Here is a 26869-nt window from a genome sequence, read left to right as displayed (position 1 = left end):
AGAGTGTGTGAGAGAGGGAGAGTGTGTCTGAGTGTGTGTCAGAGAGAGTGGGTCTGACAGTCTGAGAGTGGGTCTGACAGTCTGTGAGTGGGTCTGACAGTCTGAGTGACAGTGGGTCTGAGAGTCTGAGAGAGTGGGTCTGAGAGTGAGTGTCTGAGTCTGTGAGTGGGTCTGAGAGTCTGAGCGAGAGTGGGTCTGAGAGTCTGATTTCCCTACCCCCTGCCTGTGTGCGCGCGCGTGTGCATTTGCGTGTGCACAGACACCAACCCACAGTCAGTCATAGTCACCCACCACCCAAGAGTCAGTCAGTCACCCAAAGAGAAGCAGTTCCAGCCATCACATTAGTGGTGAGTTCATTAAATGTTTGACCAAATATATAGCAGGCTAATTTTTAAGTTGATAATTTTCGATGGCCCTCGAATGATTTTATAAATATCAAAATGGCCCTTGGCACAAAAAAAGGTTCCCCACCCCTGATTTAATGTGTCATCATTGCGTTGTGCCATGAATGCAGCAAACCAGTCAAATTACTGGCAACATAATTAAAACACGGCAACACTTAAGGCAGATTTATACTTTCACTACCAAATGCACAAGACCATTAAATGCGTCAGGACCGTGACATACCCAATCAGGGACTGTCAACCGAGTTGGGAAATTCAGCCAATGAATCTGACATGGGTGACAAATTACCTCTAGTAACCCTTTTTCTGCCAGACAGCAGCAATGCTTTTTAGAGCTATGGGTTGCTGTCCCCTCTGGCAGTAAAAAGGTTCCACAAAACGTTACAAACATTCCAAGCATAGAACACTGTTCTACTGCGGAAGATCCTTCCATTTGTCTGTGACTGCAGACACCTACCACAGGGTATTAGCAGAGGTGAAGCCTTCTAGATTGTAAACTCACAACCAGGACCCTCACTACCTCTTTGTATCTCTTTGGTGTATGTTTGGCCTCACTTGTAAGCAACTGTTTATGTAATTAATTCTCTGTACCCTCCCCCCTGCGCTGCAGAATGTTAGCGCTTTACAAATAAACAATAACGTCCCCGAAAAGTTTTGGTCCAATTTCCTATAAAGTTGGACATTTAGGATGTTATCCTGAATAAGGATCAACCTTAGAACTGCAATCCCCTCTAGAAATCTACACGTGTTCCACACCTGTTAGTGGCTTGCCCGAGCGTATCCTGCTTTATACCAAGTGTTAGAAACTGAATGTTTCTTAATTTCTAGCGTTTGCAGTTATGGTAACATTACACTGGATCTCAGGGCAAAACCTAACTTAATATTTCAGAGCAACAGATTTCAAAATAACATTGGAAAGGGCAAGTTCCCTGCAAAAAAAAAAAAAACCCCTGAAAGAAATGGCAATCAGCGGGGCTGCTTTTTGAACAGAGTAAAAGGCATTTTTTTTTAATTTCCATAAGGAAACAGATGCAGATTCACAAATCCTCTGTAGCTTTACAGTGCAAATTGCCTTCAGTGCTGTAAGATACCAAACAGGCTCCAAGTATACTTACACCTTTGCTCTTCAACAAATTATTGGGACCCTTGGCAGAAAAAGGATTTTTAAGTGTGGCTTAATGAACCTTTGTAAATATTACTTAAGTTTTTGGCATTTGTATGCACTTCACTGAATATTATGGGCTGCGCCACACAGAATACAAATGTACTCTTTCCACGCCTATCTGAAACCGTAATTTTTATAACAGGCACAGTATGCAGTGGCAGTGAAGAGACTGAGATGACTGACTGAATGCCATAACAGGGATAAAACAGCTGTGGGAACCTGTACCCCGTTTCAGTTGTCCTTCGCCAAGGCACAATCATCTCAATCAGCATCCAACACCCAAATATGAAATTGTACGCTCTTGGGATTCACTGTCCACACTATGAAAATATATGTACACATCCCCATTTCTCATTAGGTTTAATATTTAATAAAAAGGAAACTTGTGGGCGTAAAGAAATCAAACGTTTTTCCTTTTTGCATTTTTTATTTCTCAACAAAAGTCAAAAAACAACACGCAGAGCTCAGCAGGCGTTTATTTAACCTTCTTCTTGGGGCGCAGGTTGTTGGTGTGTCCACACTTCTTCTTGCGGCAGTTTACAGCACGAGGGTGAAGGCGGGCATAGCACCTGAAATGGACAAGAATGCTACCTTATCATACATGTTCTTTAAGACTCTCCCCTATACTATGTATACAAAACATGCACAACATTTACAGCAAACATTTTGAAGGCCAAGGCCCACGCACCCCCCAGTAAGTATCTCGGGGAGCTAGGTGTCAAAGGAGCTCAAATTAACGTGGTTCGGCTATGGGAAACCCCCGCTTCCAGTACTGGTTTAAAAAGGATGGGGATGGGGTAGGGAACAAAGAGCTTTGACTGACTATTATAGTCTGAGGAAATTATAATGAGTCATTAAATGCACATTATCATGTTAACCACACCACAGTAGATTTGTATTGAAGCATCATCATTGTGACACAAGCAGCTTACTTGCGGCAAATCATCTTGTCACAGTTGTACTTCTGGGCAAGCTGGCGAAGGGAAGGCTCAATGATGCCACCACGCAGACGCAGTACCAGGTGCAAGGTTGACTCTGAAAAGTTAGCAGTGTTTAAAGGAACATTTCCAAAACCACCAGTTTTTATTAAAAGACAAGAAACACTAACAAAGCAGTGTAATGAAAAGGAAGCCAATAACAAAGAAAATTACAAGTATATCCTGATAGAACAAAAAGTACCCACAACCTAAATCTGTATTCAGTCTCTCGTCTGTCCTATTACAAAGTAGTCTACATTATTTTATCCTCAGAAATTACATTCTACAATAAAACATCAAGAGGGTCATTCAACGAGGGATGCTGAATTTCTTTAATCGGCTACATTTTTCTGCATTCATTCAGAGACTCATTTTGCAAGAGTAATTGTATCTACCTCAGCTGGTTGGCCGTTCAACGTATTCACCACCCTTCCGGGGCAATATTTCACATTGCAACCTTATAGCTTAAATGCATAACCCCTTGTTCGAGCATTTCTTTTACCAAAAAAAAATACTCCTGTAAACAGATTGGTTAATTTCACACATGACTGCTTTATACCTTTCTGGATGTTGTAGTCTGACAGAGTACGTCCATCCTCAAGCTGTTTGCCAGCAAATATCAAACGCTGCTGGTCAGGGGGGATGCCTACAAGGGAAGCAGAAGCAATGATAATTTTGGACAATTATCAATGCTCTTAAAAGTTAAAGGGGTACAAGAGTAAAAAAACAAAAAACAAACAGGAAACACGAATGGTGGTTTGCCATAAAATAACCGTCATAATATTCAAACGTGAATGGATTACAAATAAACGGTTCACAGCTTTGTACGTGCATAATTTTGAAGGAGTAAACATTTTATTGGAAGCAAACTTGTGTCGCCAAGTTTTTAATAGGTAATAAACCAAAGTGAGACGCTCATTGGCATAACAATACCCAGAATCTGTGTGCGCAGCATAAACACTGTATGACGTGACCGGTTACAGAATTAAATACACCCGTGGGGTTATATATTTGAAGACAGAGTATGAGACACGCACTCAATATAAATGGTAATAGAGGTGGGGTACTTAGCTGCCGGTGCGCTGGTCCTGGGGAGCTCCTGTAGTCCCAAATGTTCCAGTACAAAGAAGCAGGCACACGGTCTTACTCAAAAGGAGGTTTAATATGCCATAAAGTCCAACGTTTCAGCAGTCAAATACTGCCTCTCTCAAGGTGAAGGCCTTCACCTTGAGAAAGGCAGTATTTGACTGCCGAAACGTTGGACTTTTTAGCATATTAAACCTCCTTTTGAGTAAGACCGTGTGCCTGCTTCTTCTTTGTTATATATTTGAACACAGTACAAAATGAATGATCAGAACTGAACTGTTCACATTACCTTCCTTGTCCTGGATTTTGGCCTTGACATTTTCGATAGTATCGCTGGGCTCAACCTCAAGGGTGATGGTTTTCCCAGTGAGGGTTTTTACGAAGATCTGCATCTTGACGCCTTTCTGGTTACCTTTAAGAAACGAGTCAAAAACGGAAATTAGAACTGTGATGATAACCCAAGATCGTGTCAGGTGTTACAATTTCCTGAATACTGTAGTAACAAAAGGGAGTACGTAGTAAGATACCTTTTATTGAACAAACAAGTAGTTGATATGTTATAGGCTTTCGGACCTCTCGGGGCCCTCCATCAGGTACCGGATGAAGGACCCCGAGAGGTTTGAAAGCTTATATCATCAACTACTTGTTGGTCCAATAAAACATCATACCACCTACTCCCTCTCCCTCCTTTGTTACTACATCGAATAAAGGACCAACACGGCTACCCACCTTTCTTTGCCTGAATACACTGTGTTAGATGAGAATCCGCAAGTCAATTATTGCAATAAATAGCAACTGAATTGAAGTGCTGGTCTTGATCACAAGCGTAACAATAACATTGCATCATTCACACTCAGCCGATCCATACCTACCACAGAACCAACATTATCTGGCAAGGTTTCCCCCATAGAAGAGGATATGCAGTGGAAATGGAAGGTAAACACTATTTTCAATTGACATTATAAATGAACCAACTAAAATATATAAATTAAAAAGGGAATGTCCTGTGCAGCAAGTGTTTTTGCTATTTTAATTCATTAGAAAGATATCAACCTTAATATAACAAAGATACCTCTCTCCTGTTAAAAACAAAATGTTTGGCTCTTTTAGTTCAGCTGAATTAACTACAGCTACTTACGGGTCACTGAAGTGAAGTTTATACTGTATCAATATAAAATTACTCAAAATGCCCAGCTTAAAAAAAGTATTGCAACGTTGCTATATTTAGTCAAGTTAAGCTTCATTTGTTTTTCTAGATATTATGCCAGAGTTTGAAATATGCAAGAAAGGCAAATACATTGTAAGATCAGATTTCCTAGACAGATAATAGCTCAAATGTAACCTTATTAAACCATACAATAGCATCCATGTTTTAACATAAGACAAGCTGATCTTGGACACATTATCTACTTTGCACTAAATAAAGGGCAGATGGTTAAAAAGAAAGTAATGTATGGGCATCCTTCATAAAATATTTTCTTTAACTGTGCATGCAATGTCTTGTATATAATGTATACCCTGTTCATTTATGTAACTGTATTTGTAACCATGTATTATTTGTCTTAACTCTGTGCCCAGGACATACTTGAAAACGAGAGGTAACTCAATGTATTACTTTCTGGTAAAATATTTTATAAATAAAAAGAATGTCTCTAATCAATTACACTGCATAACAGCACAGGCTGTGTAATTACATATACACATACATACATACAGTTCTTCTACATACACGTTTGAAGGCACAAGTCCAACAAAGATTAATATATACATATTTATTCAAACTATAGCAGATATTCTTTCTTGCATTGGGCTATTTTTGTAGGGCATATTTTTATGGATAAATTAGAAACACCAAAACAGCTATAATAATCAGGAATCTGACTTACGTACAAACTGGGAAAGATACATGGTACGTACAAACTGGGAAAGATACATGGGGGTTTCGACAAAAATAGCAATATATCTTCATTCTGTACACAGACAAATATAGAATCTATACGTGTGTATATATATTCTACTTCTCATAGGCATGATGTGGGGATATATATATATACACACTTCTCAGAGGCATAATGTGGGGTGTGTAGCTAAATAATCATGAACCTTCTCTGCATATTAAATCATTAATCAGCAACATTTCAAAGCCCCCATGCATCCCGTACGGGATGTCCTATAAAAGTTATGGGAATGCGGGGGGGTTCCCATGTGCCAGGGCCCGTGACACAGGTGGGGCCTCCTCCACTCTGCCTCCCCCGGGCTCTGGGTGTTCGAGGCCGCGCTCAGAGCACGCTGCCCCGGCAGCACAAGCAGAGAGACCTCCCTCCGGGACTACGACTCCCCTGACCCCTCCCTGCTCTCACTACCCGGTATCCCCGGAGCAAGGAGCGGACAGCAGCCATACCCACCCGCACGGCGGCCAGACGGAGGAGAAAAGGAGAGGGCGGAAACGGAAACTGCGTCTTCACTGAGGAACTGTGGGCGGGAATTTAATGCCCGCTTGACGTGAAGCCGCGCCCGCCATGTTTGTTGCTGGCTTACGGTTGTTGACGACACGCTTGTTGCTGGCAAATGCTCACATAAGGCAACCAATGGGGAATTGTGTCTCCAGCACGGCTGTTTCTGGCACAAGAGATCAATGTGACCCTGGGGTGATTGGATTTGGGAATTACTAGTTAAACGGGTAATCCCTCCTAGAACCCAAGTGTTGTAAATATGACAGTGATATGTTGAATCCCACCTGGGTGATTGATGCATTTTTCACCAAATTCTGACACCCATATAAGTATCTTTAAATCATTTACCTCCGCCTGATCCCTTTGGTCTGATGCCACTTTGTGCTTCTACAGCCAGAGCTGTACTGGTTATCTGATAAGGACAGGGTGGGATACGGTATCGGTGCTCAACTCCAGTCCTCACCCCCCAACAGGTCTGGTTTTCAGCATATCCCTGCTTCAGCAAAGGTGTCTCAAACAAAGGCTCAGTGGAAGATTGCGCCACCTGTGCTGAAGCAGGGACTGATTGAGCCACCTCTGATGAAGCTGGGATATCCTGACCTGATGGGGTGCTGTGCTGTAGCATCTTTTAGTACCGGAGAAATGGAAAAGCTATTTATTTTGTCCCCTTTGTTGTGTGCTGGTATAACAGGGCATGGAGTACAGCTACTCTGACTTGCTGTGCAATGGGCTGCAGACCTATCCATGAGGGGCTGAGGCATCAGTCACCAAGGTTTAATCTATTTAAAAAAAAAAAAAAAACATTACTGTGATTTTAGCGCCTTTGCCTTAAGATCATAGTCTAATACATGTTTGGGCAACTCCAGTCCTCAAGGACTTCCAACAGGTCGGGTTTTCAGGATATTCCTGCTTCAGCACGGCACTGAGCCTCTGATTGAGCCACCTGTGCTGAAGCAAGGACGATTGAGTCACCTGTGCAACCTGTTGGCAGGCTTGAGGACTGGAGTTGAGCACCACTGGGCTCAGAATGAATGAAAGTAATGATTGCCAACACGTCCTCATTCAGAGGCCCTGAAGAAACATGATTTGTAATTTCCGAAACAATGCAGCCAAATCTTTGTGATTAGCACAGTACTGTAACATTCTTTATAAAAGGATGTTTTTCTGGTTTGATAAGTGTGATTGCACCTTTAATACGAGGAATAGGTGACGGGTCCCTCAGAATAATGTATTACCTACAGTAGTACTACAGTAATTAGCTGAAGGTTGTGAGCTCCAACCAATGTGTGCAGGAGAGAGGCCATGAAGCAATACATTTGTCTGGACTTCAATAAGTGCAGGACCCCAAAACATTTCCCAGGGCATACTTGAAAACGAGATGTAACTCTCAATGTATTACTTCCTGGTAAAACATTTTATAAATAAATAATATTTCCAGTACCGGTAGAAGTTATGTGATTTGGGTCCATGTAAGATGGGACTTATAACTCAGGTATTGGTAGGGTAACCCGACTTTTTCGGGTCCTGTCCCGGTTTTCTGTCCCGCTAGCGAGCGCAGAATGCGCATGAGCAAAAAGCGCTTGCTGACCATGCATGTGTGATCGGCACTTCCCAGCTGCTCTTGCGCATGCGCAACCTGCAAGCTCCGATCTCGCATGCGCATGAGCAAACGGCAAACGCCAGTCGCGCAATCGACAAGTGCGTATCGCGCATGCACGCGAGCAGCCATGAAGTGCCGACTGTGCAAGTGCTCTTCGTGCAAGCGCAACGTGCGATTGTCCCGGTTTTTGCCAGGAGAAATCTGGTCACCCTGGGTATTGGGCAGCAAACTGCATTATCACTACAGTATTTGCTGAAGTACCTTGCAAAAAGTAGTGGTAGTATGTCTGATATCAGGAGATTTACAATTTGTTAAATAATGGTGCAAAGCTTTTCAGGCGTTACTCTTAGGGCCGTTCTATACTGTGTGCGGCCATGCGTGCGCGTGCCTGTGCGAACGCGCGTGCCGCACGTTTTGTGCGTGTATGCAGTGCGCGAGTGAGGTACAGTATGTGTGTGTGTATGTGTGTGTATGTGTGTTTAAATAAGTTTTGAAATAAATACTTTAATAAATTGTTTATTAACATTGTACACACACACACCAGCAGCACGAATTCTTTATTTTCTTCATCCTCTCCCCTGTCGGCCGGTTCCACGCACACTGCCGTGCGCGCCCGTGGCAACATTATAGAAAGGCTGACTAACCTCAGCCAACTAAAACTGACGCGTGCGCACTATAGAACAGCCCTAAGAAGGATTATACAACATTTCTACTCTGAAAAGACTAGTGGGGAGGGACTTTGAAAATTAATTGAAAATAAAGTGGAACTGTGATTTTTAATTACAGTAAGGTAATGGTACTCTGGGTTGGCAAATAAAATGTTGTGGTACTCTGGGTGTGAAAATAAAACGATGGTGGTTATAAGCATCAAAGTACGGGCAGAAGTAGCTCAGTGGTAATGTTACTGCCTTTGAAACAGATTCAAATCCAAATGTCACCCCTCGTTTTAACCTTCCTATGGCACGTCACTTTATCTCCCTGTAACTCAGGCACCAGCATTAGATAGTAAGCTCTTCAGGGCAGGGACAAATTGTGCCTGCAATAATTCTATAAACAGCGCTTCATACACCATCAGTGCTATATTAAAAAAAGGATACAAACTATCAGAAGGCAAGTTGTCCCCAAATTCTAGAACACGTTGGTGTCCAACTTGCATTGCAGACACTACAAATTGGGGACAGTAATGGCAAATTTGGTAACTAAATGACATGGAGTTAGGTTGACGGTATTGTCACACTGCACTTCCAGATTGTGAGACGTTGCAAAGATTTACGCAAATGAGCATTTTTTCAATCGAAATCTCTTACTGAATGCAGCCTGCTCTGGGAAAATGTTCATTATTTAGATGTTGCTGTAGGGACAATTGAATAAGAGATCTGTGAGGTTTTAAAATCTCAGCACACTAAAATTCAATCTGAAGAATTTCTCCATTAAAAGGTGTCACAACCTACGCCTGTTACATCTACGCTACTGCAGGACCAATACGTTACTAGAATTGTAACTACATGTTGCCCTTTTCATGTCACATACCCTTTATTGTTTAATATCTTTGTTTTATTCCATGTTTATGTATTTCATATGCAGAATCTATGAAAAACAATTTAAATAAATCCCTTCTACTGTGTCAACATAAACAAAAGCCAATGGGTCGTTTTATAAGAAATCTCCTTTATTGTTAATAATACAAAATTAATTATATGCAAGAGATGCAGACAGCACAATAGTTTCTTGTTAAGTGTTAAAATAAAGTTCAACTTGCTAAGCTTTTCATCCTACACAGATATTGTATTTGAAAGCGAAATCTTTTATATTATGGCTGATTTTTTTATTTGACATATTCATGGTATCAGTCACAGGCAGTTATGTATGCAGCTGAAGGAGGCCTGGATGGGTAGCCAAAGTAGATATGGATAGATGTTCTCTGCACCCCCAGACTCCTTCACTGCAAGTCTATTTTTAAATACAGGAGTGTTTGCATTGACACTGCCTTATCTCCTCCTGGCTGTGGAAATGGCATCACTGGTTAACTCCAGGCCAAACCTGGCAGTGAAGAGGTTAATCAGATTTCTTGCTTAGGTCTCAGATCGCGAAACAGAAAAGGTTCACATCGGATCAGACTTATCAGAGCTTCAGATCAAGAAATAAGAGAGAAAAAACAGAGCAAAATGATACATCCCATTATAACGGGTGCACCGAGTTGCTCTTTGCCCTTTGGACCCATCTCAAATAAGAATCTGAAACACACCGGGCAACATTGGAACAAAGAACCTTGATATTTTGAGACAGACACAGGATGAAATTGACCCAAAATAATTGCTGTTGATGCATAGAATCAAACAGGTAGGAAAGTGGCAGACTAAGGTGTTCCAATTGGATCTTATCTGGTGTCAGTTTCTGTACTTAAACACTTAATGCTTTTTAGTTCTATTATACATTGAATTGCGACGCTGCCTAAGGAAGCTAAAGCCATGGTCCTGCTAAGCTAAGCTTTGTTTATATACCACTGCTGTTTTGCACATGATGTATTGTATGATGACACAGTATCTCTAAACACTAAAGATGTCAACTTCTCAAGACTTAAAATGAGTGAGATTTTGGGGTCCTGGGTCAAGAAGTGGCATTTTAATGGGAAAAGATGAGTCACATTAAAGTGTGAGACTGTCTATGTTAAAAAAAAACAAAAAACATTGAGACGGACTCCAAAGGTGTTAGACGCACAGAAAACCATAGATTCACCTGAAGTGAACAAAAAGATACTGTGCACTGCAGCAGATACAATTGGCAGAGTTATAGGATGGAAGCCTGGAACATTCATTCATTGTCATATGTTTTTTTGTGTGTCATTGTAAAACAGAGACAAAAATCCCAATTGGAGTTTGTTAAATAAAATATCAGATTAGAATACACCCAGCCACCCATAAAATAGGCAGTTTATTAATGTATATGGCCTGGATTTAGACCAGTACTGTACTCCTGTTTGCATTTAAACAGGTGTTTTTTTTTTTTTTTAGATCTGATGCAGAGATAGAGAAATTGATCAACTGTTTCCATACTAAAGGGGTCAGCAAAGGCCCCCTTCGCCCTGAAGGGGTTTAAAAGTGCACTCCTAGGCAGGACCCAAATGAATGACAGGGATATGTTTTAAAGGATAATAACAGGTGATTCCTGCCATTAAAAGTTGCAGTCAGGTAGAACTACTTTTAAATAGTTTGTTAAGTCTGACATTTTTATTGTGCAATGAGGGGGGTGGTTGCTTGTCAATCTTGTTTGCTCTCACCTCAGTGATGAGGCAATCAGATTTATGCACACTTCCTGCATGTCAGGGGATTAGCCAGAAAGATCAGGGACAGAACAAGCGAGAGAAGGGAATACACTTCACCATCGCCAAACATTTCTTGGGTAAATACACTTCTCACCTAGTCTTAACCTTTTAAGCATATCACTGGTACTATAGGACAGCATTTTGTTGAATAGTTAAATTAACATGCCACATTATTTAATGGTACTCAGTAGCTCTGTACATTTGAATTTAGAAACTAGCATTGATGGAATGTTTTAATACTGATTAACGTGCCTATTGTATTATAAACACTGGTTGAAGTCATTAAAGCAGCAAAACACCTTGCAATACATCTGTTTTGTGTTCTAGAATTGAAGCAGGACCCCGGAGCTGAACCCCATTAATTTCACCTCCGGAGACCCCCTGCTTCCAGAGATACGTACCTCTGTATAGGGTACCGTTATCTTTGCAGAGTTTAAAGGTCCTGGTCACTTGGGCCAATAGGAACCCGCAAGGGATGATGTCACGGCTTCCTATTGGCTCACGTGACGCTATTATTTTAGTCACACAGTTTCTCTCACTGCAGAGATACCGGCACCGTTACAGAGGTAAGTATCTCTGTATGCAGGGTGTCCCTGAGCTGGGTCCCCCTTCCTCAGGTGATATATATTTACATTATATTGCACCTGAGGAAGATCCATGAAACATTGTGCGTTTCCAACCTGCAAATAAACAACTTTATTATGCTATAATGTCTGGTTTAAGACTTTATTATCATAGTGCGGCAAGAAGATATCCAGCTTCAAGTATAACTAGGTGGCAGAAGTGGGATCCCAGCCACTCTTCAACTGCATGCACCTTACAAAGAAAAAGGACACCCACTACAATTATCTAAAAAGGAGTGCAGTAAGATCTAAAACTTTTATCCTGACTGAGCTGAAATGAATGGGGTTCAGCGCTGTGGACCTCCTGCTTCAATCCTGTAACAAACAAAAAAAAAGGATGTTGTGGAAGGCGTTTGCTGCTTTAAAGACTGATACTGTGGCCGATTTAAAGAAACTCTAAACCTGATAAATACAGTCGGAAATGTTATCTGGGATCCCATTTTAGGAAGAGTTATACAATATTAATGCTTAAAAATTGAAAGGGTGATGACATTTTCTTTAATATATATATATATATATATATATATATATATATAAATAAAATAAAAAAGTGGTGCTGAAAATGTAAAAAAAAAAATTTACATAAAAAAAAAATTTACATAAAAAAAAATTTATGTTGTGGACAAGTATGTTAAAGGGACAATATATATATATATATATATATATATATATATATATATATATATATATATATATATATATATATATAAATATTTTTTTTCCAAGCAATTTACAAATGTAATTAACTTCCTTAAACTAATGTAATCAGCCTTAGAACACGCTCTTGTGTTCTTTGAAAAATACTGTAGCTTTCCTGTTTAACCCTTTCACTGCTCTGCAATGCGTTGTCCTTGGTTTGCCCCATTAGGAGATTACTTTTGCATATCCCCCTGTCTGTCAGCGAGCCTGGCAGGAGAGGAGGAAGGGAGGAGTGGGCAATGGGAGGGAAGGTCCTGTTTCTCACCGCACAGGGATATTATTGCACAAATGGACCCACCGTCTAACCCTAGATTAGTCCAAGCACATTAGGCAGGAGAGGAAAATAATGTAACAATAGGCACTAGTTAGAGGGAGGGCTGGGATCAAGATTAGAAAAGATAGGACATAAGAAAGAAGAGGAAGAGAAAAGAGGGGAACGGTCAAGTTAAAAAAGGAAAGAAAAAAAAGAAGCAAAAGATTTTGGAAAAAGCAGAATATAGAGATATTTAGTGACAGCAAATGGGGGGGGGGAGAGTAAGTGCGGAACGGGGAGAGACGGGTGACAGGAGAGGGAGGTGGAGAGGGAGGTGAGGGCTGGGAGTTAAGTGCAGAACAGAGGGAGAGGAGCTAGGAACAAGAGCAGAGCATATGGAGAGTGGGAACAGAAAGGGTGCAGAGAGTAGAGGAAGGGCTGGGAAAATGTCCCAAACAGTGGCAGAGATGGCTGGAGGGACACTGACAGCAGAGGAGTTGGGAGCTCAGCCTTGGAAGTGGGATATCCCAGCTCCAGGCCTCGAAACAACGCTGCTTAGCCCTACTTAGTATAACAATCATGTAACATGCTCATTTTTCAGTTGCTGTTGCCATTGCCTTAAAATAACCCCATTGCTGCCAGAGGTTCACAAGCATTGCAGAGCAATATATTGCTAGCCTCACCGGCTGAGAAGTGGTCAAGAGCCCTCACTCCTTATTGTGCTCCTCAGCAAGCGCCCGTCCCCCTCCTCCCCAAGTTCCGTGGGCGTATGTCCGTGCTGCGTCGCTAGTCGTCGTGGGCGGTCTCCTCGTCTGTTAGGATCTGTCCGTTGGCTGACAGGGTGTCGGAGGGAGCCTGCGATAGGTCTTCGAAATCCTGGCTCATGGTGGGAGAGATGATGTCCGGGCTGGTGTCGCAGGACCCCGTGCTCTGCTCGGACGTGGCGATGGTGGTGGCTGCGCTTTTCAGAGTCGAGTCGAAGTCATCGTCGTCTTCCAGTACGGGAGATTCGTGAACGCCTGGGAGAGACGCAGAAAATAAAAGTATACAAAGATATATCTCAAATCAAGTTACCAGCACATGATAAAATGATGTATAAAAGTATTTTTCTGATTCCATGAAACACTAGATAGCCCAATGTTTCAGGGTGCTGGGTAGGTGCAGGCTGGGTGTATGGTAAGGGGTAGGAAAAAGATGGGTGCCGGGAACTTTTATAAATCAAAAAGGTGCTTTATGCGACAGATGTCAATAACACTCCACAGGTATTGACATACTTCACACTTTGATATTCATGGTTAAATGGTACAGGTGTTTAACCCTTGGCACTACCTGTTAGGTACCATGAGTTATGGGGAGTGAATGACTCACTACCTCTGACTTCAGAAGGTTGATAAACGACCACTACTGTTTGTCTGTTGAAACACTCATGGTTAAACTGGGACAATCGTTTAACCCGGCTATACCCACATGCAGCAGAACAGAGCGCCCTTCTATGAGCAGACACTTGGCGCTATCTGCACAGCAACACTGCAATGTAATTAGGGTTAGCAGTACATGAACATTGTGCTTGGGGCATTCACCCCATATATAACCTTATGTTACTGTGACTATATTTGGAGCTACATATATAGACTACCAACTTGTCACCTTCTATACTATCATTACCACCACCAGGCTATGAACGAGCTACTAGTCCTTATCCTGGATCACTCATACAGTGTTTATACCCAGGCATAGACTTATATCAAGCATTCCACACTCCGCTGTGCCTAACATGCGCTAAGATATCAGGTTTTAATTAGATTGATTTTCTTGTTATCATTAATAAAATTTATTTATTTTGAGCTCTACCCCCAGTGAGTGTATCTTGTGGGATTCTTTCCTTGTTTCTCAATACTTCACACTTGACAGATAAACTGGTGGCAAACAATATACTCCGATACTTCATCCCCAGGTAGGGCCCCTTCCTATTCAGGGGAGGCACTTGACTTGGTGACCCAGTGCTGAGGGTACGGGTGGGGACAGCTTGCAGGGAGGCTTATGATGCTGTGAGAACCCGCTGGATGGGCAAGTTCTGTGTAAATACTGGCAATCCTGAGAGAACGAAGGTGGTCAGGCTTTGGTAGGGGCAACTCTTTAGGACCAGGACAAGTGGCATGCCTCTCCCACAAATGCAGGTACCTATGTCAGGTGCTATACTAAAAAGGGGCACATTACTAACTGAAAACAACAAACAGTGACAAGACACATCTTCACACATATAACTAGACACACACATCTATTTATAGGACTCACAGTGAAGATCAGAACTCTGAAGAACCTACTTCTAGAACAAAGGGTGGAGATATATACAGATAGATATCCTTTGCACTCCCTATCATAACATCAGTAGCCACGGGGTAGAAAGGGGACGGGCGAACTCAGAGTGATCCCACCCACTAGTAGTTCCCAAAGATGGGGTGACACACACCCGTCAAGAGATTTGAAATATAACTTTAGAATAAAAAGGGCACTGCACAGGACTTTTCAGGTAAAACATTGATTATTTTTATTCAAGACTGGATGAAGGTCCGTGTTTTTGACCAAATACCTAGATTTAAAAAAAAGAAAAGAAAAAAAAAAAAGAAGATTGATTCCCTCCGCCAAATATGAATTCTTTAAAAAATAATAGATAACAAAAAGTGTGTTTGTTAGGGTGAGGGTGGGAGAGAAACAAGTTGGCAAGATTGCTGCTGTAAAGAGGCGATCCCCAAGGGGGCGATTTCTATTGCAAATTTTCTTATTTTTTACCATGGGATTGAAGCAGAGGATTTCTGGCGCTGAACCGAATTAATTTCAGCTCCGGTGTCCCCCCGTTTGCAGAGATACAGACCTCCGTAGGGGGTAGCGGTAGCCGCTCCGCCAGCAGGGTCCATGTAATGGCTGTTTTTCAAAGCTCTCGCACCCTGAAGGCCAACAGGAAGTCGTGACATCATCTGGTGCGTGGAAGTCGTGACATCATCTGGTGCGGCTTCCTAATGGCCCACGTTGACGGGGGAGCTTTAAACTTGCAGTAGATACCGGGACCGCTACAGAGGTATCTCCAGAAGCAGGGAGTCCCTGGAGCTGAAAATAATGGGGTTCAGCTCCGGAGATCCCCTGCTTCAGTCCTATGCTTTAAAAAAAAAAAAATAACCTCCCGCTTGCGTTGCTTTTTTAATACCAAGGAGGGCAAATGACTGTGTCACATCAGATGGAAGGAGAAGTAGTTAGAAGCTAGTAACTTACTGCTGAAAGATGCTGGGTGCTGCTTGGCCAGTTTCCCTTTCAACATCCTATGGGGTAAACACAAGAAGCGGCCATAAAGCCAGTGAAAACATCCCGTCGCGCTAACAGAGCGTACAAAAAAATCTGGGCCTTACAAAACTGCTATTAGTGTATTTCTAGATTTTAATTAAAAATGAAAAGTAAATAATTAAATAAAACAATTGCAAAATATGAAGTATAGTGCACTTATCATAAGCCTTTTACCCTTTAGATGCCTTTATAACGTTCCCTGTACGTGCCAAGGGCCGACACTTCAGGAGCCCTTATGACGTTCAATGGACGTCAAGTGAATTGAGCTCATTGTTAAGGAGAGATCTCGTTTACCGCTGCGCCAGAGCGGAGAACACCATCCGAGCAGACGGGACGTGGGCTCCCACTTCCATACGCAGCCACGTAATCGCTACCTCACGTGGTCTCGATCAAGCGGCGCCCTCCGGCAATGAAAGCGTTACACTTAATTGGACTCTAGGTGGGACTGCACCTTTACAGAAGAATTTTGGTCCCCGCTGTACAAATAGCACAAGTCTCATACAGTACCTGATCCTCCTAAAGATGATGTCCAAGTCCTTCTTCATTTCCACCAGGGTCCTGGTGTGATGTACAAAGCGATCGTTCATCTGTTGCAGGCGCATGCTGGAGAGGCCGTTGAAATTGAGCAGCATTTCATTGGTTTTCTCAAACCGATCGAGCCTGCCAGGAAACGCAGGACAAGATAAATAAACCAGGGCCCACTATTCCACATCAAGTCATCTCTGTTCAAAAGAATAGACAAAACCGTCCCAGGGGAGGCGGATTCACAGCAAGTCTGAAAGTACAGCTCCAGGATGAACGTGACAGACATGTCTTTTTTTTCAACCTCATCTACTATATAACGTGAGAAAGAGGAGAAAGAGAGAGAAAGAGAGAGAAAGAAACCAGAAACGCATTTTCCCGAAACGTCATAACTCCGGTCTGGACACTGCAGCTATGGAAACTGCAATCTTTTCTGCACTTATGTCAAGTTCCTAACCAGCGCTTACGAAATTGGCAAGTGTGGTTGTCACGGGAGATCAGGTTCTACAACACCTTTTTATAACCGGGATCATTTGATCGAGCAAAACAAGATGGTAAAATAAATGGTAATTTATTTCTTATATAAGATGAACACACAATGTTACACAATTCAAGATTAACACACTTACTGGGGATGGGGCTAACGAATAAATCCATCTCCGGACACCTTTTTAGAGCACTTTCCAATGACCGGTAGTTACTCACAAAAAGTCCTGGACATCTGTTACTTCGCCGCTGTTGGTGTGGCGCTTGGAATTTGCTTAGAATCTTGGAAAACTGACAAATCTGAGGTGTGTCAGAGTTTTAAAACCTCTCGTATATCTTCCCAGAAACCCTGCAGCCCAATCAAAAAACCTTAGCAACTTTCCTAGCAACCAATCTGAGACAGACAGGGTTTCCCACCCCTGAGTCTTTTCCAGGGGCATGTGAAAGATCCCTCTCTGCCCCTTCGCCCCCCACGGTGCGAGGCTCCACAGAGTCTGCATCTTGGGCAAAGGGTGCGATGTTGCCTTGTGTCAGGCCAGGATATGGGTGCTCCAGAATAATGGCAGGGCCCCATCTGGCCTAACACATAGGCATCTCTGAGCCCTTTCAAGTATGGCTCTTGGATGGACACAGCGGCGCCAAGCCTGGTAGCCATCTGTGCCTTCCGGAATCCATGACTTAGAAAGCCCCCAGCTCATATACAGGTCAGCAACATCTATACGTATTAAACTATTCCCGTTTAATAAAAGATGTGGTGTCCTGTCTGCTGCCTGCAAAAAGTTATGAGTTCTTATTCTGGTGTCAGGAATGGAGTGAGCGTAAATATTCCCTACAAATCACTAGCCTCATTCCTGGCACACGAGAAAAATACTTTTAAACTTTTTAAAACACTGCAAATCTGCTCAGCTACATAACCTTAGCGTGAGCACCTTCCTGAACCCCTACTCTAGGCTCAGGATACCTGGACATGTACAGTATGGGGGTACCTCTGCTATACTGGGGGAGCCCCTTGCAATACTAAGGACTCTGTGGATACCTGCAGATATATTTTAACCCCTTCATACCCATTTACCTTGTCTGGAAGATGCTGCAGCAGGAACTCTGGCAGTGAGTCGTAAGAGCGCTTTCAGGGTACGAGGTTGGCGGAGTAATGCGCTTAGCTGTATCTCCGGATGCAACTCTTGGGGTATCCCATAACCCGGCTACATAGACACATTCTGCAAAGACTTTCTCCGCCAAATCCACCCTGAAACTTACAGCCTAGAAATCTCCCGATCCCAGCATCCCCAGAAAGGCAAAAAGTCACAGAAATCTTTAATATCGCAGAATTAGTATACAGTTGCAGTAATACATTCTCGATATCTGGGTCCCAGAGCTGACACTCTACGACCCTAATACTTGTCAGGGTTAACCAAGTGGGCTTGACCTTTATTATAAGCCTGGTTAACCCCTTCACCGTCACAATGGTATATTGTTGGATATCTGTTACCGAGAGAAATGTAGTTTGGTTTCCAGACCTAATTGACCTTTCCTGCATTATAAAACAAATAGAAAAAACTAGTAGATAAACTGCTAGATTGCAGAGTGTTTTCAGTGTAGTCGTTTTAGTATATGTTGCTATGTGGGACTAATTCTTCAAAAATTTCAATTTTTAATTCCATTATAATTGTGCAATGCATTGCAGGCCCCTCTGGCAGTGAAAGGGTGAGAAGCAATACAGGAGAGGCACATTCACGCCCCATAATGCTTTGCAGCACTGTGCTATGGGGCATTATGGGGCGTGGCAGTGCCGTCGGCTGCAGCTGTGGCCTTTTCATTCAGAAGAATAAAGGTCCTTATACATTTGTCAAAACCGCAACATTTTGATGTTTATATCAGACATCGGGACAGGGCATCAAAACGATAATTGTCCTGCCCCACCAGCAACAACAACAGCATGTTCTTGTATAGCGCTGCTAGTTTTACGAAGCGCTTTACAGAGACATTTTGCAGGCACAGATCCCTGCCCCGTGGAGCTTACAATCTATGTTTTTGGTGCCTGAGGCACAGGGAGACAAGGTGATTTGCCCAAGGTCACAAGGAGCCGACACCGGAAATTGAACAAGGTTCCAACTGCTTCAAACTCAGTGCCAGAGTCAGTGTCTTTACTCACTGAGCCACTCCTTCTCCCTTCACTTCTTGGTAGCCTTAAAGTAAAGCAGCAGCCCTCTAAACAAAACTTAAGTTATAACCCAACAGTCTGCTGATCTATTTCTAACTTTTTCAGTTTCTCAAAATAGTTATATTTTTCTGAGCTTTCCCCTGTTGCCGTGGCAGCAGTAGCCCCGCATGTCTTAATGAGTGTGACTGGCAATGGTCATTTTAACCAAAGAAGCACATTTTCAGCCAGCTGTTTTTTTACGGTGAAACAGGCAATAATGCAGCTAGTATCAATTGCATTAAGTACATTGTTAATGTACTTACATGTGCCTCTGAGTCAGGATAATTGCATTGACGTCATCGGAGTTCACCATATTGAGAACTCTGCTACAAAACACTCCTGATGCTGTTGGTTCCAGGACCATCTGCTCTGCTGGCTGCAATAGATGAACCAAATAAGGTTTAATTGGAAAAAAAGGTGCAATCCCGGTTAGTTTGCAACCAGTACATTTTGAAAATAACTTCACAATGCAATGGTCTGCCTTAAATAAACGTAAACAGACTTAAAAAGCAGAAATGTGTCCATTTCGGTTTCTCTGGAATTGTGTTTTTATCTGGGCCTCTGAATGGGGGAGGAGGGTGCTAGTTCATAAAAAGTGTTCGGTTGGGGGCCAGTAGGAGGGAGTAGAGAGGGGGCTTTGCCTGCGCAAACTCCTGTTCAACACAGTGTTATATCACAAAGAAGGGAGCAGCCAGAGGAAAATAAAACTCCTCCCAAGTCTCGGCTTGCCATGTTTGCAGACTCCCAGTAAAAATACAAAAGCAATGAGCTGCTGGCCCATCTGGCAAGGAAAGGGTTAAACCAAGCACACCATCATCACATCATTCACTTGAATGGCAGTTATTGTTACATCAAGCGCCGATACCCCTTATCGGATTTTAATCTCTACCCCCAGTGTTTAAACTTTTATGGTACTAGTGTGGAAAGAGCATCACTACTTTTTAATTTCACATCCAGCGTATACTGTACCTACTTTTTCTCTCATGTTTAGCTACCTAAAATATCCTTTTTTTTTACTTTGAAGACAAAATGCATTTATTGCAGAAAAACTACCCTTTTTGTTTACTCAGCATATTAAATATTGCTCAAATTGTTGTAAAATACAATCCAGAGAGCTTTGCACCAATGTTTATAACAGATATTGGGGCCTATGCAGAGAGCAGCGGTAAGGGGAATAGCGGCATTTTTTGGAGACAAATGCCTGTAGAAAGGCAGGTACTGGCGAGTTTTAAAAAAAGCGCCAATTTTTTTTTTTTATTTGCAAATTTCGCCGCGCGGCTGGAGAGAACCTAAATCTCTCCAGTGTTGAAAACTGCCGTATTCAGAGAGGCGCGATCGCCATCTAGCGGCTGTTCGCGCCAAAAAAATGGCGCGATTTTCAACATTTTGCTTCTCCAAAAAAATTTGGCAAGAAGCTGGAGCTCGGCGGCCGGTGGGGGAGAAAAAAAAAAAAAAACGCGATTTTTTTTCCACAAGTTTCAACAGCGCTCATATCGCCGGTTGAAACTCTGCATATGCAGACAGCATTCTAAATGCAGTTTTCGGACCTTTCTGCATATGGAGAAAAAAACTCTCCATTAAAGCTACTTTTTATTCCCCTCTCCAATTTTAAATAGCGCTGCTCTCTGCATGAGGCCCTTAGTCTTTGAAGCTCGCAGTACTGCTTTACCACTGCTCACACAGCATGGAAGGTACATATCCTAAGAAAAGATACATCCCATATAGCAGGGATGGCCGACTCCAGTCCTCAAGGGTCACGAACAGGTTTTAAAGATATCCCTGCTTCAGCACAGGTGGCTCAGTCATTTTTATACCAGCATTTCTCAACCCTCGGGACACCAGGTTTTAGGAATGACGACTAGCCGTAGCAAATATTAATTCACCTGTTAACAAGAGTTAACCCACAAACTAAGGCGATCAATAACAGGTGCGCCATCTCCTTTACCATTGTTTTCAATAGCACTACTGTTCAATAATGCGCCAGAGTGAACACAACGCGTTGCGTTAACAGGCGCGACATCTGTATAGGACTAAACACACATTTACCCCTTTATTTTTTATTGGGATTAGCTGGCTGTCCCTAAAAAATAAAGTACAGGGTTTAAACATACGATTATCATGACTTTCATTTGGTGCTGCATGCATGGGGTTAAACTTGACACAGTATATATCTTAAAAATGATAATCATTCATACGTGAAGAGATACTCGGTGTCATTATACAGAAATGCATGCTCGTTTTAAGGAGGACCTGGAGATTGTTGACACCCCCCCTCCCCCAAGCTAACTTTAACAATGAGTAGGGATGCGGGCGGTATGAGACAGGGGGGGGGGGGTGTTACCGAGGGGTGTTCATCATGAGAATGCTGCAGATCCTCACTCATCGTCAATAGCTCTTCTGAACATGCAGCCCCCGGCACTACCCAGACACGACCACTTCCTGGACCGACATGTAATCCGCCGTGTCATTGGACGTCGCTCTCTTCGCTCTGATTGGACCATAATGTTGTCCGGCCCACCTTCCTTCCTTCCTTCTTTTTTTTTTTTTTTTTAACCTCTCTGATGCTGGAGGGGTGAACGCAGCATTTCTGCGCCGATATAGTTATATCTTTATTTATATAGCGCCATCCAGGTACATAGCGCTGTACAATACACGTGACATAATATTATAACACAGTGGGAATAAGCGCTTTAGACAAAACAAGCGGAAAAGGAGTCCCTGCCCCGAAGAGCTTACAATCTAAGTCAGTGATCGGAGTTGACATTAGGGATTCCGGTTTGGGGTGTTCATTTGTTTTGGTAAAATCAGCGTCTAGGTTTCTTTGTTTTTTTTTCTGGTGTTTTTATTTTATTTTAAAAAAAAAATCAGCGTTTATCAGGGTTAACAATGATAAAAAAAAATGTCATACCTAGGTGTTGCTTTTGTCTGCTATCTGTGACTAGGCTGCTACAAGAGGTGGAGCTCAATAGGAAATCATGCTTAATTTACAGTTTATACTGGTTTTAAATGGAGTACAAGATCAGTCAATAGTGTGTTTCAAATAAAGCAGCCATCTCCCCCAGAAACCTCATATAATGTTATCTTGTCCCCTGGGCATGTCCTGATCTTTAATAAAGTAGAAACATAAATAAATCCTGCACACTAATAAAAAATCAAAAGGGGATACAACTACCGGTGCTCCTGGTTCAGGATTCTCTGTGTCAATCCAGGGTTAACGAAATGAAGAAAATCAGGGCTCCACGGATTTTCTCAACAAACTAATTTATTGCCAATAGACTTGACGTTTCGGCCACACAGGCCTTTCTCAAAAGCAGAAATGGCTGGCGCTCATGCGCGATGACGTCGCGCGCTCCTACTCGGCCGGGCGATTTGTGGCCGGCAAGGTGAGGGGCGTGTCGGGGAGCGTGGCCATGACATCACGGAGGTGGTTCGCCCTCATTGGGCAAACCGCTCACGTGGCGCGCGAGCGAGCGACAGATTCAAATTTGCTTGCTTTGGCAAGCAGCTACGCGCCGCGCATGCTCAGGCTGGCCACACACATTGCCGCAATGTGTTTCATCGCGGCCAGCGTGAGCGCGCCCGCAGGGTCAGTGCCACCCTGGACAAGGCCTAACAGCGATCTGTACAGAGATGTCAGCCGACAAGAGCCAGGGAGACTTGACCATTCGGGGACAAAAAAAAAAGGTGTTTTCATAGAAAAATGCTGATTTTTTTTAATCAGGGAGAAATCAGCGAGCGTTTATATGTCTTTCCTGCCACAGGGACTGGCAACGAATTACAGCTAATTACAGCCGCTGCCTTTGTTAGAAGGGTATATATAGAGGCTGCAAATAACACCATCAGATTCACCAAGGAAACCATTCCAAATGCTTTTTTCTTTTACCAATGATGTTTTGTTGTTGTTTTTTTTGCTCTAGTTTTGCAGCCAGGAGATTTTGATAAATATACACAAAGTCATCTTACTGTAAAACAGCACCAGATTACTAACGTAAGGAACGGCCCGCAGCAGGAAGAAACTGAGAATACATTTAACAACTGTATCATGGTTTGATTCCGACAATGTGATTGTTAAGCTGTCTGCAAAAAATGATAGCAGAGCCACTTACTGAGGCCACCATTAAATAATTAGAATGATATAACGAGCATGTTATCTTGTTAATAGTTTCTCAGGTTTGCGCTGGTTTTGGTAATACTCGGAGGAGGTATTTATCAACGTCTGAGGGCAGCAAAACTGGTGTAAGAATACTGCACCAGATTTATAAACAGAAAGCAGCTGCTCTAAGGCATAGGTGCGCAAACTGGGGGGCGCGAGATTTTCTGTGGGGGGCGTGAGATTTTCTGGCGGGGGGGGGGGGGCACGGCAGTTACAGAGGCCCCACGCTCTTCCCCAAAACATTTAAATTAAATCCTGGGGGAACGTGCGAGGCCTCTGTCATTTCTTTTACCTTGACTCCAACGTTGCCATGGCAACGCAACGTCACATGACCCCCCCCCCCGTGTCGTCATTTGACACCGGAGACAAGGTAAGAAAGGGGGGAGAGAAGACGGGGGCGCAGGGGAAAAAGTTTGCGCGCCCCTGCTCTAAGGGGCGTGTTCTATACCAGCTCAAGCGGCCGATTGGGCCCTTTTCGGCCCAAATTCCCCGATAACGGCTGAAAATGGCCTGATCAGACACTGCTATAGAATAAGCCCCTAAGGGTGGTGCAGCATGATCAGACAGCCCTGTACCTCTCCCTTCACAAGGATAACTGTTACGAGGGGCTCTAGGGCAGGGGTGGCCAACTCCAGTCCTCAAGAGCCACCAACAGGTCAGGTTTTCAAGATATCCCCACTTCAGCACAGGTGGCTTAATCAGTGGCTCAGTCTTCGATTGAGCCACCTGTGCTGAAGCAGGGATATCCTGGAAACCAGACCTGTTGGTTGCCCTTGAGGACTGGAGTTGGCCACCCCTGCTCTACGGCTTGCACAGGGTCAAGCAAAAAGCCACTCGGTTTGAATGGAATTTTCTTTCTTTAACCCCTTCAGTGTCCTAATGACGTACGCGATCCGCGCAGACTGTTGCTTTAAATTAAATTGAATTAAAGGAACGGTTTCACCTGTTGGCATTTTTTTTCCCACCCTCCATTGTTTTGTCCTGGATACGACGCACATGGTGCCCGGCGCTATTTTCAGCTCTGGGGACACCCCGGTTCCTGAGATAGCAACTGCTGTAGGAAGAGCCGGTATCATCCCCTCCAGGGGAAACAAAATGGTGGATTAAATCTCCTGCGTGACACAGGGAGATGTAATGACCAGGAAGGTCCCGGCTATACCTTTATTGGTAATTATCTCCGTAACCAGGGGTTCCCAGGAGCGGATATTAATACAGTTACAGGTCTGGTGAAGGTGACTGCTCCTTTAACCCTTGTGCTGCCAGTATATATCCTGCAACAATTTGCAAAGCAAAAGGACACGGAAAGCAAGCAATAAGATCATTGCTCCATTATTTTGCCTTTCTACATCTCAACCGTCCAGATGTAAATGCAACGCGTGCTACATCAATTATTCTAATTATTGATCATAGGAAATGCCTCCTATAACATCCCTGGGGCCTACTCAGGGCAGTGGAGATTAATTACTATGGCAACACAAAGCCACAGTTGCTGAGCAACCATATTACGATACTGCAGGTCAGCGCTGCTGGAATACTTGCATTAAAGTGGAAGAAACATGATCTTCCGCCTTGGAATATAACATTTGAGCAGTAACAGCACACGCGGGCATCTTCCTATAGCCGTAGGGGCGTGAATATAGAGGAGGATCCATTTAGGACTTTTATGGGGCTTTTGACTGTGATTTTTTAGCATCATTGCTCCCATAGATTTCAATTGAGTATCACTTATAGAAGCATTTTTCCATTAAAATTCAATTTCTGACAATATGAGGGTGACACTACACGGATATAGGATCATAACTCCACGAGGGTGACACAACGAGGATATAGGATCAGTACTCTATGAGGGTAAAATGATGAGGATATAGGATCAGAACTCTATGAGAGTGATACTAGCAGGATATAGGATCAGAACTCTATGGGGGTGGTACAATGAGGATATAGGATCAGAACTCTATGGGGGTGGTACAATGAGGATATAGGATCAGAACTGTATGAAGGTGAAACAATGAGGATATAGGATCAGAACTGTATGAAGGTGAAACAATGAGGATATAGGATCAGAATTCTAAGAGGGTGATACAATGAGGATATAGGATCAGAACTCTATGGGGGTGATGCAATGAGGATATATGATCAGAACTCTATGGGGGTGATACAATGAGGATATAGGATCAGAACTCTGTGGGGGTGGTACAATGAGGATATAGGATCAGAACTGTATGAAGGTGATACTTGCAGGATATAAGATCAGAATTCTAAGAGGGTGATACAATGAGGATATAGGATCAGAACTGTATGAAGGTGATACAATGAGGATATAGGATCAGAACTCTATGAGGGTGATACTTGCAGGATATAGGATCAGAATTCTAAGAGGTTGATACAATGAGGAAATAGGACCAGAACTCTATGAGGGTAAGTGACGCGAATGGAAGATTCCGTGTTTTAGTGAATGAGGGAGATACCACTGAACTTTAATGTGTGTAAGAGGGATATCCTATGGAGATTCTTCTGAAGTCTACAGGGGAAACTGATGTGTGTAAGAGAGAGATCCTGACTTAACAGGATGATCCTATTTAGTTATACAGTATAGAGAAACACTAATGCTAACGGGTTGTTAAAGGGTGATCCATACTTTCAAGAGGCAGAAGTCAGTGCTGCTACTCATTTATACAAATCCTTTCCACCTCACCTTCTGCCCCATTCAACAAATAATTAGGCTACTGTAACCCTCCTTACCCAGGTAAAATGGAGTTTACATCAGATTGACTACACACAGTGGCAGTGCTAAGTCTCTCATACCTGGTCAGGGTGCTGGGTAGGTGCAGGCTGGGCGTGGATAAGCTGATGGAAAAAGGATGGGCGCCAGGAATTTTTGTAAAACATAAAAAGATGCTTTATTTGACATCTTAGGCTGCGCCCCCGCTGACGCGGAGTGTGCTGAGCGCGTGGTGCTTGCCACTTTTACTTACATATGTCTATATGTGGAAGTCCCCGCTCACGCGGTGCGCGCAAGCTCACCCAAGCTTGGAGCTTGAGTAAACAAAAAAAATGACTTTCAAGCGCGCTCAACTTGCCCGCAACGCCCTCCCCACCTCCCGCTCCCGCTTGCGAAATAGGCAGGACACCCGGCGCTCATGCTTAGAGAGTTGGTGACGTCACCGCTCGTCACCATGAGCGTGGTCAGCGCCAGCGTGGCTGCAGCCTTATATTACTAATGTAACATTATCTATTGTTACAGTTTGCAGCTCAAACTGCTGGGAATATTGGCAACAAATTATCCCAAATAGGAAAGTGTTGCCAAGATCTTGCCCTGCTGTGGAAGTGTGCAAGTGTGCTAAAGCTTGCTATAGAAATCAAAGGCAGCTCAGTATATTAAAACTCAGTATAATGGCATTAAGCGTTCAATAAAATAAAAAAAATTGTAGCAAGTATTATCTAATACTACAGAACTGATTTAAAAAAAGGATATAATGAACATATTGCTTTATTCTCTATGAAGGAAATGTACTGTATATACAGTAGGATGTAACAGTGCGGGCCAATCAGAAGGCAGTATTTTGTAACCAATCAGAGAGCAGCTTACA

At 43.0% G+C, this 26869-nt stretch overlaps 2 protein-coding genes across 3 annotated transcripts; both read right to left on the bottom strand.

Moving 5' to 3' along the window:
• Nucleotides 1-1976: 1976 nt before the first annotated feature.
• Nucleotides 1977-6175, bottom strand: UBA52 (ubiquitin A-52 residue ribosomal protein fusion product 1). Its single transcript, XM_075610848.1, has 5 exons — nt 6038-6175; nt 3922-4044; nt 3106-3192; nt 2502-2604; nt 1977-2138 (listed from the first exon to the last, which is right to left on the bottom strand). The coding sequence occupies exons 2-5, from the start codon at nt 4022-4024 to the stop codon at nt 2045-2047; spliced, it is 387 nt and encodes a 128-aa protein (XP_075466963.1). The 5' UTR covers nt 4025-4044; nt 6038-6175; the 3' UTR covers nt 1977-2044.
• Nucleotides 6176-9333: 3158 nt separating this feature from the next.
• On the bottom strand, nt 9334-21579 carry KXD1 (KxDL motif containing 1). Of its 2 annotated transcripts, XR_012803448.1 has the most exons (6): nt 21468-21579; nt 19390-19502; nt 16426-16578; nt 15850-15896; nt 13266-13601; nt 9334-11945 (listed from the first exon to the last, which is right to left on the bottom strand). XR_012803448.1 is itself a non-coding variant. In XM_075610846.1 (5 exons), exons 1-5 carry the CDS (start codon nt 21507-21509, stop codon nt 13369-13371), a joined length of 588 nt encoding a protein of 195 aa, XP_075466961.1. In that variant the 5' UTR covers nt 21510-21579; the 3' UTR covers nt 9334-13368. The 2 variants fall into 2 exon arrangements, 1 of the variants encoding a protein (XP_075466961.1); XM_075610846.1 differs by having other exon boundaries at nt 9334-13601.
• Nucleotides 21580-26869: the final 5290 nt, after the last annotated feature.

This window comes from Ascaphus truei, chromosome 8 (genome assembly GCF_040206685.1).
Source record: "Ascaphus truei isolate aAscTru1 chromosome 8, aAscTru1.hap1, whole genome shotgun sequence".
Lineage (NCBI taxonomy): Eukaryota > Metazoa > Chordata > Amphibia > Anura > Ascaphidae > Ascaphus > Ascaphus truei.
This window is presented reverse-complemented; position numbering and strand designations above follow the sequence as displayed.

Excerpts from the sequence above, each read along its gene's own strand:
- UBA52 (XM_075610848.1), bottom strand. The coding sequence starts at position 4,024 with ATGCAGATCTTCGTAAAAACCCTCACTGGGAAAACCATCACCCTTGAG. Across the intron at positions 2,605-3,105 it reads AGACTACAACATCCAGAAAG|AGTCAACCTTGCACCTGGTA; the intron begins GTATAAAGCAGT and ends CTAACTTTTCAG. Across the intron at positions 2,139-2,501 it reads GACAAGATGATTTGCCGCAA|GTGCTATGCCCGCCTTCACC; the intron begins GTAAGCTGCTTG and ends TGTCCATTTCAG.
- KXD1 (XM_075610846.1), bottom strand. The coding sequence starts at position 21,509 with ATGAGTGAGGATCTGCAGCATTCTCATGATGAACACCCCTCG. Across the intron at positions 16,579-19,389 it reads ATCCTGACTCAGAGGCACAT|GCTCGATCGGTTTGAGAAAA; the intron begins GTAAGTACATTA and ends GTTTCCTGGCAG. Across the intron at positions 13,602-15,849 it reads GCACCCAGCATCTTTCAGCA|GCGTTCACGAATCTCCCGTA; the intron begins GTAAGTTACTAG and ends CGTCTCTCCCAG.